This window comes from Fundulus heteroclitus, chromosome 16 (genome assembly GCF_011125445.2).
Source record: "Fundulus heteroclitus isolate FHET01 chromosome 16, MU-UCD_Fhet_4.1, whole genome shotgun sequence".
Classification (NCBI taxonomy): Eukaryota; Metazoa; Chordata; class Actinopteri; order Cyprinodontiformes; family Fundulidae; genus Fundulus; species Fundulus heteroclitus.
In genome coordinates this window covers 4,045,259-4,059,991 of record NC_046376.1, presented here as the reverse complement: position 1 = coordinate 4,059,991, position 14,733 = coordinate 4,045,259, and the positions used below count along the sequence as shown (strand labels likewise).

General features: G+C 41.2%; 1 protein-coding gene across 1 annotated transcript; it reads right to left on the bottom strand.

The window, feature by feature from the left end:
• Nucleotides 1-1,442: 1,442 nt before the first annotated feature.
• elac2 (elaC ribonuclease Z 2) lies at nucleotides 1,443-14,377 on the bottom strand. Its single transcript, XM_012880820.3, has 24 exons — nucleotides 13,868-14,377; nucleotides 12,678-12,728; nucleotides 12,521-12,591; nucleotides 11,086-11,150; nucleotides 10,939-10,996; nucleotides 10,786-10,854; nucleotides 10,541-10,654; nucleotides 9,531-9,586; nucleotides 9,398-9,456; nucleotides 9,236-9,308; nucleotides 9,042-9,154; nucleotides 8,873-8,971; nucleotides 8,651-8,789; nucleotides 7,331-7,416; nucleotides 7,062-7,183; nucleotides 6,884-6,974; nucleotides 5,590-5,728; nucleotides 5,475-5,513; nucleotides 5,227-5,336; nucleotides 3,962-4,061; nucleotides 3,741-3,861; nucleotides 2,196-2,274; nucleotides 1,935-2,079; nucleotides 1,443-1,844 (listed from the first exon to the last, which is right to left on the bottom strand). The coding sequence occupies exons 1-24, from the start codon at nucleotides 14,179-14,181 to the stop codon at nucleotides 1,611-1,613; spliced, it is 2,547 nt and encodes an 848-aa protein (XP_012736274.2). The 5' UTR covers nucleotides 14,182-14,377; the 3' UTR covers nucleotides 1,443-1,610.
• Between the last annotated feature and the right edge of the window lie 356 nt (nucleotides 14,378-14,733).

Genomic DNA, 14,733 nt, shown 5'->3' with positions numbered 1-14,733 from the left:
TGGACTTTATTTAAAAGGCATCCATATGAAAAATGGTCTGAAAGTCAGAATGTGTCACAAATAAAACTTGTGATGTGCTGACAGTTTTCAGATACACAACTCTATTACACCTTTGATCGTTTTTTTTTTATATTTGTATAAAGCTTGGCTGAGAATGATATTCGGGTAAATATGGAGCAACACTTCCAGGGCTGGATCCCTTTAAAAAGTCCCTCCTTAACTGATCCTCTGAAAGGTTTTTAAAATATAAAATGATGAAAAAATTATCCGTCTCAACAGACCATAAAAAGGAATATTTATTTCTTGTTATGGGGTTATTTAGCTCAGGGGTTCCCGAAGTGTGGGTCCCCCTCGGGGGTCGCGAGATGATTTGATGCTGATGTGTTAAAAAGATTTAGTATTTTCTGCACTTTGTTTTAAGAATTTTTATAAATATATGACTTTACTTCCACAATTTGAAAAAGAAAAAAGGAACACAAATGCAGACCCACCTCACTGTCACAGGTGAACATCCAGGGAACCGATGTGAAGATCGTGGACTCTTATAAGTACCTGAGTGTTCACCTGAACCATGAACTGGACTGGAGTCACATCACTGATGCTCTTTATAGTTAAGATCAGAGCAGAGGTCTTTTGGACTGCAGGGGGCGCTCCTGAAGACCTACTTTAACACTTTCCAAAACCATCTTCTATGGTCTGATGGAGCAGCAGCTGATCTGTGGCTGAGAGGAAGCGGTTGGATAAATTCATTAGGAGGGCCAGCTCTGTCCTGGGATGCCTCCTGGACCCAGTGCAGGTGGTGACAGACAGGAGGGCCGTAAGGAGAATCACATCACTGATGGACAATGTCTCCCACTCCATGCATGGAGCTGCTGCAGAGCTGCAGAGATCTTTCAGGGACAGACGGCTGCATCCTAGATGCTCTAAGGAGAGCTTCCACAGGTTCTTCCTCCCAGCTGCTGCTAGACTTTATAATCTCTGCTGCTCACAACAGAGTCAGTAACTGTTTCCATCATGCTAACAGCTGCACAGGTTCTGATCTGATTATTGTTCCCAGATGTTAAGGTAACTTTGAACACACCTGAGCTACTTCAGGAGGCCACGCCATCACGCACATTTCATATCGTAGTATCGTGTTATGTAAATAGGCTGGCGTCTTTTCCATTGTTAAATATTTTACACTGTGCAATATTTATTTACTCTGGCATTTATATTTTTTTGTTTTAGTTTGTTATTTTTCATTGATAATAATTGTAACTGTTTGCCGCTGTCACCTGAATTTTTCCCACTGGAGGACAATGAAGGAATTTTTTTTTTATCAATCTGTCTGGATGATTCAAAATTAACTTTATATAGTGCTTTGAGTTTATGTGGATTGCAAAGTAACAAATGCAGAGTTTTGGCTCTGATTCCTCCCCCTAAGTAGTAACTGCATGGTGCGGTTTGGTTCACAGCTGCTTTATTATCTTTAATGAAAACCAAACTTTATTCAGAGCATTTTTGGAGGCGTTGCGAGAAAACAGATTTTCTTCAGTCAAATAAAAATCTCAGCTTCTCATAAATAAAATAATTCAGTATGCATTCATGCAAAGTCCTGTTTTCTGGCTGATTCAGCTGGTCTTCAGCCTCTTTGTGTCCTCGCTGTGCATCGCCGCCTCCTCCTGCTCTCGCTTTGCTCCTCGTTCGACCGTCTTCTGCTCGCTGACCGCCTCGTTGGAGCTTCCTCTTGGATTCCTCAGCTCCCTCCTCTCCCGTCTCTCCTCCATCTCCTCCAGCTCCTCAGCAAACAGGGTCTTAAGTGCAGGAATGAGTTTAGGGAGGATTTTAAAGTCTCTGAAGCAGATCTGCAAGACAAGAGGACAGAATCCACGTCAGGCTGCATTCATGTGTTCACGTTTGGATCTATATTCCTAAATATGGCATCAGAGTCCTACTTTCATGTGGTCGAAGGATATTCCCACTTTGTCATTGAAGTCTTCGCTGAAGAGTGGGATCTTGGCGTAGCGTTGGCTGAAGTGGTTCAACATGATGAAGTCGGCGTTCATCTTCATGCCGACGCCGATGGCCTGCGACGTGGTGCTGTCAGAGAACACAAGGAGCGCTTAGATAGAGATATTAAACGAGAAGAAGAATGATTCCCTTCATCTTGTTTTTGGTGAATCAGATTAAAGCAGCTCCCAGTCAGACTCACTCACCTGTGTCTTTTCTCAACAGCCTCCTGTTCCATCTCATCCTCCAGCGTGGCTTCATGGATCAATAAAGTTGATTTCTTTCCTGCATAAAACAAAAACAAAAAACAAACTCTGCATGAGAGGATAACTTATAACCCAGCTTTGCCCAGAGGAAACCAGACATGAACCAACCAGTCCAGGCACAGGATACCCGGCTTGACAGACACTATACTACATTATATTGATAAAATGTATTCACTCCCCTGCTTTGATATGCATCTGAACTACAGTGACAGCCCACCTTTAATCCACAGGTTCAATACTGATCCACCTTTTGCCTCTATAACAGCTTCAACGTTTCTGGGGAAGCGATCCACAAGGTCCTGGAGTGTTTCTGGGAAATTTTGACCGTTTTTTCCAGAAGTGCATTTGTGAGGTCAGACACTGATGTTGGACGAGTGGGTCTGGCTGATAATGTGCAGCACTCTTCGTGCTCCCGTTGAACCCGTTTGGGGAAAGGAGCAGAACTCTCCAAGCTGATTGGGTGAGGCGACACCTAGTGCCCGCCTACCAAAGTTTGGTTTTAGCCAATCACGGTATCAAATTAAAACGTAAGCCGCAGCTGCAATGGGAAACCACAAGAAGGTAAGCTAGTCGAGGCACGTCTTGCTGTTTTATCAAAGAAGAAATCATTTATAAATATATAAATAATATACAAAAACATATTTACATATATGTATACACAGATACATATATAGATATATACATATTTATATATACACATATATATATTTAATATGAATACAAATATTTCAGCACCTAATTTCCTAGTAGTTGATAGTGTTAGTACATCCACTGACTGTAGAATTACATGTGAAACGTTTTCACTCAGCCAGAAAACTGCTTGTTGTTGCAACCAAATCCTATGAGATTCTGTGAGAGTAGGGAGTAGCAAGATGGCGGCCAGTGACTTCAGTTTCTCGGTCAAATCAGCAATCCAGTGAATAAATAGAGATCAGTGACACAACCGCTAAGCCTTTCATCGCAGGGGTATGTCCTGCCTTAAACCAAAATACTGACAAGTGATTGGCCAGAACCAAATATTGGTCCGGAGACAAACGGTTGAAGCCAGAGCGAGGCAAGATGGATTCAAACAGAGAATTCAGATGACTGGGGATTATTTAGGAGCGAGGAAATATCTCAACTGGACTCGTTTCCCAGGTGGCCTCCTACCACAGAACCAGGCTGGAGTTCTCTGAGCTGCAGGCCTGGTGCTGGATTTTATCCACCTGTGGCCGTGGAAGTGACTGGAACACCTGATTTCCATTTGGATGGGTGAGCGAATACGTTTGGCACTATAGTGTATTTTACCGGTGTTGAAAAAAGGATGGTCTCATGGGGATCAATAAAGGAAGCTGGGAGCCACAGGGGTAAGTAAATACATTAGGTAACACCTGAACACTGATTGAGAGCAACCTGTGCTGCGAAGTTGCACCTTCTATTAACGACAATGAAACTGTTCACCTGCATTGCCATTTGGCACCATTTCTCTGGCCGATCGGTGCTTACCGATATTTACGAATGCGTCGCAGGGCATGGTGTCTCCAGAAAAGGCCAGCTTCCAGCCCGACTGGTGCACAAAGCTGCAGGCGAAGGCATTCTTACAGTGGCGCACGACGCATGTCTGGAACTGTGACCAGAATAATAAAAAACAAAAAAAACATTATTTAGCAAATCTAAAGCTTCCAGAACACCTACAAAGAGACGAGGAGGCGGAGACAGCAGCAGACCTTCTCCAGGTTGTTCTTTTTCAGCATGGCCTGGATGAATGAGTGCGTCTTGGCTTTGGTTGGCTCAGCGTCGTCACACAGAAACCTGTTGGGAATGTGACTGGAAAGAAACAAGAAGCGTCAGGGGAAGCTGTGATTTTGTAACCTGGCTGGAGTTGAAGCTTCCTCAGACTGTAGGGGAAAACCTGACATATGTTAACTATAAACGCATGGCAGCTATTCCTACATAAGTCACACTTTACATATGAAACTACGGAACAGACACTGTAACGAAGGAAGACGATGGATATTTTCTGCCTGCCTTAAAAGGTAAATAGCCACGTAATATGCTTATTAAAAAAAGAAAGACCAAAAACCGTTTGATCATCATAAAATAAGGTTATATTCACCAAGTCTCCATCCTGATAATGTTTTATGTCCTTTGTGTGGATAAATAGCCTCAGCACCAGGTGCTATGAGCAGATATAAACGGATGTGGCGCCATCTAGTGACAGTATCTCAGAACTATCATAATACCGGTATTCTTAATAAATCAGTATTAAATAATGGCTGACTGTGCCTGATCCTCTGCAATGCTTCGCAGTAAAGCGACAGCTCGGCGTGATGAAGACCAACCGTTATTTATTAAATAAAACGACCTACAGCAACTTTAAGAGCCTCATATCAGAAAATTCACTAACGTCAGTCATCTCTGCGTCACATCTGAGCCTCGGCAGGTTTAGCGTCTGCTTCAGTGAACACCAACGTTCAGACTGGATTCCCAGAGACATTCCAGGATTTTCCCTCATGGAATCATAGATTTTTTGCCCTTTTTTTCACTGGATCTTGTACTATTCTGCATTGCTTCGCGGGGAGATGCTAATAGCCGTTAGCCGCTTCCTTGTTTTAAGTCTTACTGCACACGCACTGTACGTACTTCAGTTACAATCGTAAATAAAACACGAAAGGCTTTATTTAATAAACTGAGCAAAAACAAAGCATAAAAACACAAAAAATAACATCTAATACAGCAGCAGGACGTGATAATCTTTCATAAAAACTTTGTATGTAACCAGAGTGAGCTACTGACGTATAAATTAAGTGGCTATGCACCTTTAAGCAAGTATTTGTCAATCAGGCTGGCCACTTGGTGCAAACCTTTAATTGTGAATAACAGAGGATGCTGGAAGCATCACATTTAACACATTTTTTTCAGGCTATATCAATAAACTAAAGCAGGGCACGTCTAATTGATACTGTTACGAGTGGTTTCTGTTTCAACGTACTTGAAATGACTGAGGATCTCCTCACAGTAGTCATGATACTGTCCGAGCCACGTCATGATCTGAGCCGGAGCCACCAGGTAGATGGGGCTGAAGGGCTTTCCTAAACTTTCCTGGAGGCATAATCACAGCGTGATATGAACAACGTTAGGTCAACCGAACGAGACAGAAAACACGGCCGACGTCTTGTTTCCTGTTTCTGACGATAAAAGCTCCAACATGTTCACATCAAAAAGTAAAAGCTTACATACCAGCGACCGTCTCCTCTGGTACAGCAGCTTTATCAGCCCCTAAGACGAGCAATAAAATCAGGATTACAATACAGGCGTGTCGTCTTTCACGCCGACGTGTTGCAAGGCCTCTTACTGTGTGATGGTCTGCATGCAGGTGGGAGATGAAGACAGTGGAGATCTTGGTCAAAGCGTCGTCCACATCGTCTCCGTAGTGCCGGCAGAGCTGACCGAAGGTTCCCTCTCCACAGTCCAACAGCAGCGACTCACTGGGACTTCATGCAGAGAAAAATTTTTATTTCATCACACAGGAAACAATCATTCAGCTGATCGTTTACAGCTAGGGGTGGGCGATATAAAGAAAATCTAATATCACGATATCTTTGGGCTATATCACGATACATGATATATATATCATGATATGTTCAAATAACCTTGAATTACAAATGTTTTTAGCCACATAGTGCCTAAAGTTGCAGTGGTATATCTATATATAAAAAATTTTTTAATTGATTCCAAAATAAAAATGAATTTGAAGTGTTTTATTTTAGCCATTTTTTTTTAACCACAGTTGCACATAGAAGCTTTTCACAAATTACAATATTGTCACATTAAAGCTCTTTAATGATCAACACTGGACCTTAAAAAAAAACAGAACATCCCAGCGGCCAATAGGAACACCACGGGAAAAAAAAAAAAAAAAGTATAATTAAAATGTGACAATCCCAAAAACAAAAGCTTGTATTGTGACTAAAAAAAAAAAATCAACTGACCAGTCGCAGCTACATATTTAGAGCATCTCAAAAATATTTCCGTTGCTCTTTAGGTGCTGGGAAATTTTGAACAAACGTTTTTTTTCTGTCATATGGGATTTATAAAAAGAAGACGCCGGTTTCAACAGTTTTACGGCTGGTTTAATTGAAGTTTCCTTCTGTGTTTGGGGGGGGGGGGGGGGGGTGTCGAAACGCGGAGTTTACAAGAGTCTTCATTTTGCACTGGATGACTTTTTAGTTGGAACAAATTTGTGCTACTGCTACCTTTCGTAGCAATGGTGTTACGGCAAGTTTTGCAAATTAACGCATTTTGTTCCACATCCTTGTTGTGAAATCCAAACCACCGCCTGAAACGCTGTCGCCGTGGTTCTCGCTGTCTCCTCAGCGTAAGTAAGCCTACTTGCTCGTTGTTGTGTGTGCGCCCCAGAACACTTACTGATTTGGAGGAGGGCCGAGTGATGCGTTCACAGCGTGTGGGAAAAACTAAATTCACAGTGAATTAAATACAGCGGCTCAATCTTGCCATGAAAATTTACACGCGATGGTCGCGATAAAGTAATTTTAAATATCTCGGGAAGGGAAACATTGAGATACATCGAGTATATTCGATTTATCGCCCACCCCTGTTTACAGCTGAAATAACAGCGACGGATTTACCTGATGTTCACCAACGTGCCGCTGACGTTCCTGATCTTCATCGGAAGAGCCGACCCCGTTCCCAAAAAGACCACCTGTGGGAACGCATCGCCTGGAGCCGCAGCAGAAAACATTTATTATTATGCATCAAAGCGGATATAACGTTGTGTGAAACGTGGCAACCTGTGTCCTAACAGACCAGAAAGTTCTGACGCCTCCGCTGAACAAGTCTTCCTGCACTTTTCCACCTCTTCCAGGAAGTTGGGAACCTCGGAAGCTTCTTTCACAAACTCCTCGCCGCTGCAGGAGGGAACGGCGTCTCTAAAAATGTAAGAACCAAGATAAAGAAGGGAAACATCACAGTCCTCATTCGCCACATTTTCAACAACGCTGTGAAGAAATGGTAAAAAGAAAATGGCTAAAAACAAAAGAAACAGGGTCCAGGTCAGGGATGTGGAGGACACCAACCTTTGCCACTCCATGACGGGCCGGAGCTGGAACTTCAGCAGACACTCGGCTCGCACGTTGGGGACGTGCAAAGCCGCCTGTGGTTGCTGAAAAAAGAGAAAACAACGCAGATGTTGATCCTGTTGTGAATAAAATGGATCAAATGACTCAGGAACCGCAACTTTTGAAAGATTAACAATTGGATCTGTTGTTTTTAAATACAGCTGGTCTAAATTACTTTCTTCATAGTGACAAAAGGAGTTAAAGGTGCATTGCGCAGGTTTTGAAGTTAAATACAATTTTTTTTTTTTCCCATACCGGACCTTAGAATTGCCCAACGTCTAAAATGAGTTAACCTCTATTTACAGCTGTTGCCTCTATTGGCTCCATTAGTTTATGAGAGAACGATTCGGGCCGACCCCTCTGGGAAAGCGCGTGACGCGCTGCATCGCTCTCGTTCAAATGGTTCTAACTGTTGTTTGTTGAGAGTCTCCGCTGCCACAGAGGCACCGACTGTTTTGGAAGATGGACCAAAAACCACAAGCAACAAGTGATTAAAAACGCAAAATTGGGCTTAGATCGGCGAAGGAACTGAACCAGAGTAAATAACGGTGCAGTTTTCAAACAATGGAGGGAGGTGAAAAGGGACCAGCAGTTGTAAAAAGACAAGATGCTGTGACAGCGACAGCGTCTGACTAAATTTAGATTTTGCAGGGATTTGAGTCTGGCAGAGACCCGATCGAGCCAGCGCATGAAGAACGACCCGAACTAAAAGGGTAGCTATGTTTTCCCCTAAAAACGTTTTCCTATTGACTCACCATGAAACATTTACGTTCAAAATAAAACACCATTTCTAAAGAATGCTATATAACAAAATAATATCTAACTTGCTTATCTCAAAAGACATTACGCTTCTAAAAAAAAAACCTGTGAAGTCCTAACGTTTAGCTTTTTCTCCCATGTGCGACACTGGTGTCATTTCAAGTTGTCGCCACAGGGGGCAGACATGAGCAAAGATCCTGGAATTTGCGCAATGCACCTTTAAACAAGCGGTAAAGATGTCCTTAAAATAAATAAAAAAAGATGTTTTGTTCACTTGAATAAAAGTTGTGAACGACACTAAGAATTGTAAGCATGTCGTATATTGCAGATTGTGGAATAATGAAAATTGTCTATATTGCATATGGGGGGAAAAAAAAAAAAAAAGATGGACATTAACCGCCCTTATTTAGTTCAGTTCTTTGAGGTTCAGCAAACTGCTTTATTTTCTTCTTGCTGAAGAGTTTAAACAAGCCGCCTTAGTCTGAAGAGTTAAGGAGATCCGTAAAGCAGAAACATTACCTTCACTTTGTAGGTCTTAAGTTCTGGAAAGACCTCCGGATGAATCATGTTGAGCTGAGTCTGAATCTTCTGACTCCGAACGTTATGGACTGTGCAGACGTGTTCATTGAGGATCAGGTGTTCTGTCGTGGACGGAAACCTGCAAAACCCCAGACTGATCTCAGATATTCCCGCTCCGCCTGAAATAACGAGGTCGGGTTTGAAAACGAGCCAATGTAAAACCTCTCCATCCATTCTTTGTACTGATCCGTGTCCAGAACAGACTCTGGAGTCATGTGGACCACCAGCACAGCAGAATCCTCCGTCCCTTCGGTCTGGTACCTGAAACGCAGGACAGCTCATCACCTCCACGCTTAGGTCCTTAAACTCTTCTGATTGGTTGAATATTTACCTTCGTAGCTGCTGATTGGTGCAAACGGCTTCCACAAACTCCTCAGAGGGACACTCGACCACGATGAAGACCGGTCCTGGGTCAGTGGGAGTACAAACCTGCTCAGGTCGGATCTGTGGGCCAGAAGCAACGCGTCAAACAGCCCATGCAGCCTGGAGCTGTAGTCTGATGATCGTCTGAGACTCAAACTGTACCTCTTTTCCATCGTGCACGATGGTTTTTCCATTTTTCAAAGCTAAGATGAGAGGACCAATCGCCGCCGTTCCTCTGGATTAAGACAGTTTTAATGAAATCCTGATAACCTGAACAGATCTTTGACGGACGTTAATATTTTGAGGGGACGAATGGTAACTCACACGGGCAGTCCCAGCTCTTTGGCTTGAGAGACCAAGAAGTTTCCCTTCTTGGGATGAAGCTACAAGAGCAAGAAGAAAGTCAGAAACAAAGATTGCACTCAAACATGAAAACGTTAGTTTTATGAGGACAAACCTTGCACACAAAGGCGATCACCAGTGATGGATCCCTGGCCGCCGCGCGTCTTTCACCTGAAACATGACCAAACAAAGCGATGCAGAATCTGGATGTTTCTACAGTTAAAAGTTAAAACACGACGGTGTGAACAAAGGGAAGTTGGAGGATTCCTTTTCCACGTGTGATGGTGACCTCCGGCAAATTTTGATCGGAACTTTTTTTTAGGTGTCCTATAGCCCTTTTTAACGGACATCCTGCAGCCAATCAGAATCGAGTATTCACTCAGACCGTGGTATAAATATGTATTATTCCCACTGAGCTATATTATACACTGCAGTGCTAACAGCCGCTGTTAGAACGAGTCGCTTTGAAGCCACCAGCCGCTATATTGGTACTCCCTATTTTCCTCCAGTAACTAGGGAATATGTGCGCTACAGCATCGAATAACGAGGATTTTCTCATGTTCAGGGGGAGCTTAAAACTTTTAAAATGTCAAATGCCATATACTATTATGTTATGTTCTAAAACTATCAAGTACTGAGAAAGTCATGTGCTGAAATATTTTGCATTTTATTCATTTATATATATATATATATATATATATATATATATATATATATATATATATATATATATATATATATATATATATATATATATATATATATATATATATATATATAAAATATGAATAACGTAAAATATTTCAGCGCCTAATTTCCCAGTAGTTGATAGTGTTAGTACATCCACTGACTGTAGAATTACCTGTGAAACGTTTTCACTCAGCCAGAAAACTGCTTGTTGTTGCAACCAAATCCTATGGGATTCTGTGAGAGTAGGGAGGAGCAAGATGGCAGCCAGTGACTTCAGTTTTTCGGCAAAATCAGCCCTCCAGTGTATTATACAGCTCAGTGATTATTCCATCCTGGGAACATTAATGAGTCGAGTAGACGATTAAAATGTCCTAAAAGATTGTGACATCCGTCTCCAGGTACGTGAACTCCTGGCCAAGATGGCGGCTGTCTCACCTGATTCATATTCTCTGTCATCACGGCGAAAGCCGTCTCTCGTTGGAGAACCACGAGAAGGGTTGCTTCTACCAGACTTGGGCGAATTTCTTCCTCTGTCATTCCTGGACTTGGCTATAAAAAATAAATAAATAAATAAATAAATAAATAAATAAAACACCAAGCAGTCAGTCAGCAGTTAATCTGAAAGCCATTCTGAAGGTGACGTGAGCTCCAAATGAATTAAAGATATGACTTGAATTTACCAAATATCGGCACTTGATACACAGTCATGGTTTCATCTGTGTGCATCTGTTCAGTGTACGGGCGCACGGCTGTGAGGACATCACATCATAAATGTTCCCACCAGTAAACACAACATAGCAGTATATTACGCTAATAAAACAAACTCATCCTACACAGCTTGATGTCCTCCAGGGAACCAGAGAAGGACTTGATGGCATGCAGATAGTTCTTCTGAAACATGAAAAACACGGCAGACAAACAGTGAGTCTCCACATAAAACCTTCCTGCAGACGTCTGAAGCTAATTTCTAACTTCCTTACAAGCTGTGGCGGTCCAGAAAGCACGCACTCGGGGACGCCCGTGTCCTTTAAGGTTAATATCATCCCTGCAATACAGACGGGATTCAGCAAATAGAAAAAAACATTTTCTATGACAGGGACAGACATTTCTAATATGCAAAAATTTAAGTTATGAAACAAAAAACAGCTACCGAGGCTGGAATTTAAGCTGAGATTAGCAGACATATACAAAAACAAAATGATAGCTAAAGCTCCTGTGATTATAAATATCACAGGATATATATATATATATATATATATATATATATATATATATATATATATATATATATATATATATAGATAGATAGATAGATAGATAGATAGATAGATAGATAGATAGATAGATAGATAGATAGATAGATAGATAGATAGATAGATAGATAGATAGATAGATAGATAGATAGATAGATAGATAGATAGATAGATAGATAGATAGATAGATAGATAGATAGATAGATAGATAGATAGATAGATAGATAGATAGATAGATAGATAGATAGATAGATAGATAGATAGATAGATAGATAGATAGATAGATAGATAGATAGATAGATAGATAGATAGATAGATAGATAGATAGATAGATAGATAGATAGATAGATAGATAGATAGATAGATAGATAGATAGATAGATAGATAGATAGATAGATAGATAGATAGATAGATAGATAGATAGATAGATAGATAGATAGATAGATAGATAGATAGATAGATAGATAGATAGATAGATAGATAGATAGATAGATAGATAGATAGATAGATAGATAGATAGATAGATAGATAGATAGATAGATAGATAGATAGATAGATAGATAGATAGATAGATAGATAGATAGATAGATAGATAGATAGATAGATAGATAGATAGATAGATAGATAGATAGATAGATAGATAGATAGATAGATAGATAGATAGATAGATAGATAGATAGATAGATAGATAGATAGATAGATAGATAGATAGATAGATAGATAGATAGATAGATAGATAGATAGATAGATAGATAGATAGATCATTTCCAGAATAGTCAGTTTGCAGAACTATCTTAGTCCTGGAGTAATAGGGCCAGGTTACATTCTTATCATTATTTTTATTCTTTACGAGGATAAAGTCAGGAGAATGAAGCCAAAGGGATACAAAAATAAACTTGTAATATTACAAAACAAAAAATGTTAGGAATATAGAGTATATTCTGAGATTAAAGTCCCTCTGATACTGTTTAAGTGTCTGAGTCTAACTGCAGATTTGCCACATTCAACATGGCGGACGCTCTGACGCATTCACAGCATAGACAGAACCCGCCCAACCAGGCGTCTACGTTTATAATGTCTCTGGCAGCTGGGATGTGGGACATTTTGCAAACAAAACACACTTCCTAAAAACGGTGACTTCAGACGGGACGCGCCCTCTGACCTGATAAACCTCCCACGTTCTCCCAGCTCAGTCGCGTCAGGAAGATGTTGTCCAGCCGAGCAGCCTTCAGCCTGCCAAAGAGAAACACCTTCATGTTAGCGCCGTTTAGCCTCCCAGCAGCCGGGCTGCGATGAAGACGAGGTGCGAGGCGGCTTACTTGTGTTCCTGCATGAGTCTCTGAGTTCCTTCTCCGCAGTTGAAGAGGTACCTGCAGCAGAGAGACAGGAAGTGTTTATCCCTCTGAAACACAATCTCTCTACAGATTGGAGCCTTTTTCAGAGTGAAATACTAAAGATGGAGAACATGCAAACTCAGGACCTTCTTGCTGCAAAGCAATACTGCTACAACCAACTGTTGCACTAATTATTCACTGTTGATTTTTTTAAATAATTAATTCTGTGTAGATTTATTTAATATTGGGAGTGGTGATCTAATGCAAACTCTTCACCCAACGACCCCCAAAGTAACAGCACCAGAGATTGGAGCCCCTCTATGGCGGAAGGAGGGATATTCTTCCATTTTATTTTTGGAAATTGTGAGAATGAAGTCATAATATTACAAGAATAAAATCATGAAATTAAAATAAAGTCGTAAAATTACAAGAATAAAGTCATATTTTATAAGAACTCGTACAGAAAGGTCCAGGAAATAGTAAATCGACCCCCTGGTCTAGTGGTTAGAGGCTGCAAGGTTTCCGGTTTGACTCCCAGACAACCACTCTGGGTCCCTGAGCAAGACCCTTAGCCCCAGAATGCTAAAGATCTCACTATTTGACTCAGATGTGTTGAAGCAGAGACATTTTAAAACAGTTGCAGGACAGCAAACCTCCACGACTGTTCTAAGGAATGGGTTACATGCAGAAAATGTTTACTTGAAGGTATGCTGCAATGACGGTAAATGTTATTAGTATTATGGTCAGGCTTTAATATTGCAAAAAAAATTGTTTTATTTAGCTGGATTGGATGAAAAATGGCTTTTTGTGCCGTAGGTCACAGACCACTTGTGTACTTTATGATCTATAACACTTAGTTTCTGCATAGCTCCAGCAGCAGTGCTGTCAGAAGCTACGGCTGATAATATGACTCTTGAGGTTACCACCATGTTGTCATTATGCTCTTATCTCAGACTTTATTATGTGTGACGTTTGTAGATTTAAAGCGGTTAAAGAAAAGCCATACAATCTGTAAAAAGTTGATCTGAAATCCAAAAGAAGCTGTGCAAAAGGGAACGTTCACTGGTTATATGTAAACTACAACCTCCTCCAACAAACAGGTTGTGTAAACTAGCAGTTTTCACTACTATGTTACTTTAACGAAAACAAACACGTTTTTGTGTCTTTGTGCTTACCTGTTGAACTCTGAGAAGACGTAAAGCGACGCGGCGCTGTCCCTGCTTCCCGCACCGACCACCTGCACGTACACGGTGGCCGGTCCGTGAACGTCCCCCCGCTTGTTGCGCTTCTCCTTGGTCTTCACCCGGCGCAGCGGCTCCTTCTGCGGCTTCTTCGCAGGGAACGGATCCCCAAATGTCGCCATTTGCCGGGGGAAATGTAGAAAAGTCCGACGGAAAGACGAATCACAGCCTGGGACCGTCCCAGCAGCAGATAGAGCTCTGCCTGTCACGACCAGCAGCCTGCAGAGCCCCACATGGAAGCTGTTCATACTAAATACGGCAGCTGCTCATTAAAATATCAGAGGCAGGTGGTATTTAAAGCCTAGACGGTCTTCGTTAGCGGTCCTTAGGCATTTCTAAACCGCTTTGGGACTGTTTGTTACCTAACAGGGGCTGTGAGCCTCCTCTACACAACATTAAAGGTTGGTCGACACATGCGACCTTTCTTCCGGGATGCAGCGTAAAACGTCATCAACAAGGACCCGGCTCTTAACGCTGATTGGTGGCCAGAAGTTGTTGTCACAGAAATGAACCAATCAAAGTGAGATTAACCGCAAAGGAGGAGGAAGTAGGAGTAAGCAAAATATTACAAAATAAACGTCAACTAATGAGATGTGTGTGTGTGTGTGTGTGTGTGTGTGTGTGTGTGTGTGTGTGTGTATATATATATATATATATATATATATATATATATATATATATATATATATATTAAACTATCTACAGCTCAGAATGTGAAAATTTCAAGAGAATAAAAAAATGTTCATTCACAAAAACCTAGCCACCAAAAAAGATATTATATATATATATATATATATATA

Bases quoted from the DNA above. Each gene is read 5' to 3' on its own strand.
- elac2 (XM_012880820.3), bottom strand. From the start codon at position 14,181: ATGAACAGCTTCCATGTGGGGCTCTGCAGGCTGCTGGTCGTGACAGGC. The intron at 10,855-10,938 runs GTAGGATGAGTT...ATGTCCTCACAG, and splicing joins CCTGGAGGACATCAAGCTGT to CCGTGCGCCCGTACACTGAA. The intron at 9,155-9,235 runs GTACAGTTTGAG...TCTGGCCCACAG, and splicing joins TCGTGCACGATGGAAAAGAG to ATCCGACCTGAGCAGGTTTG.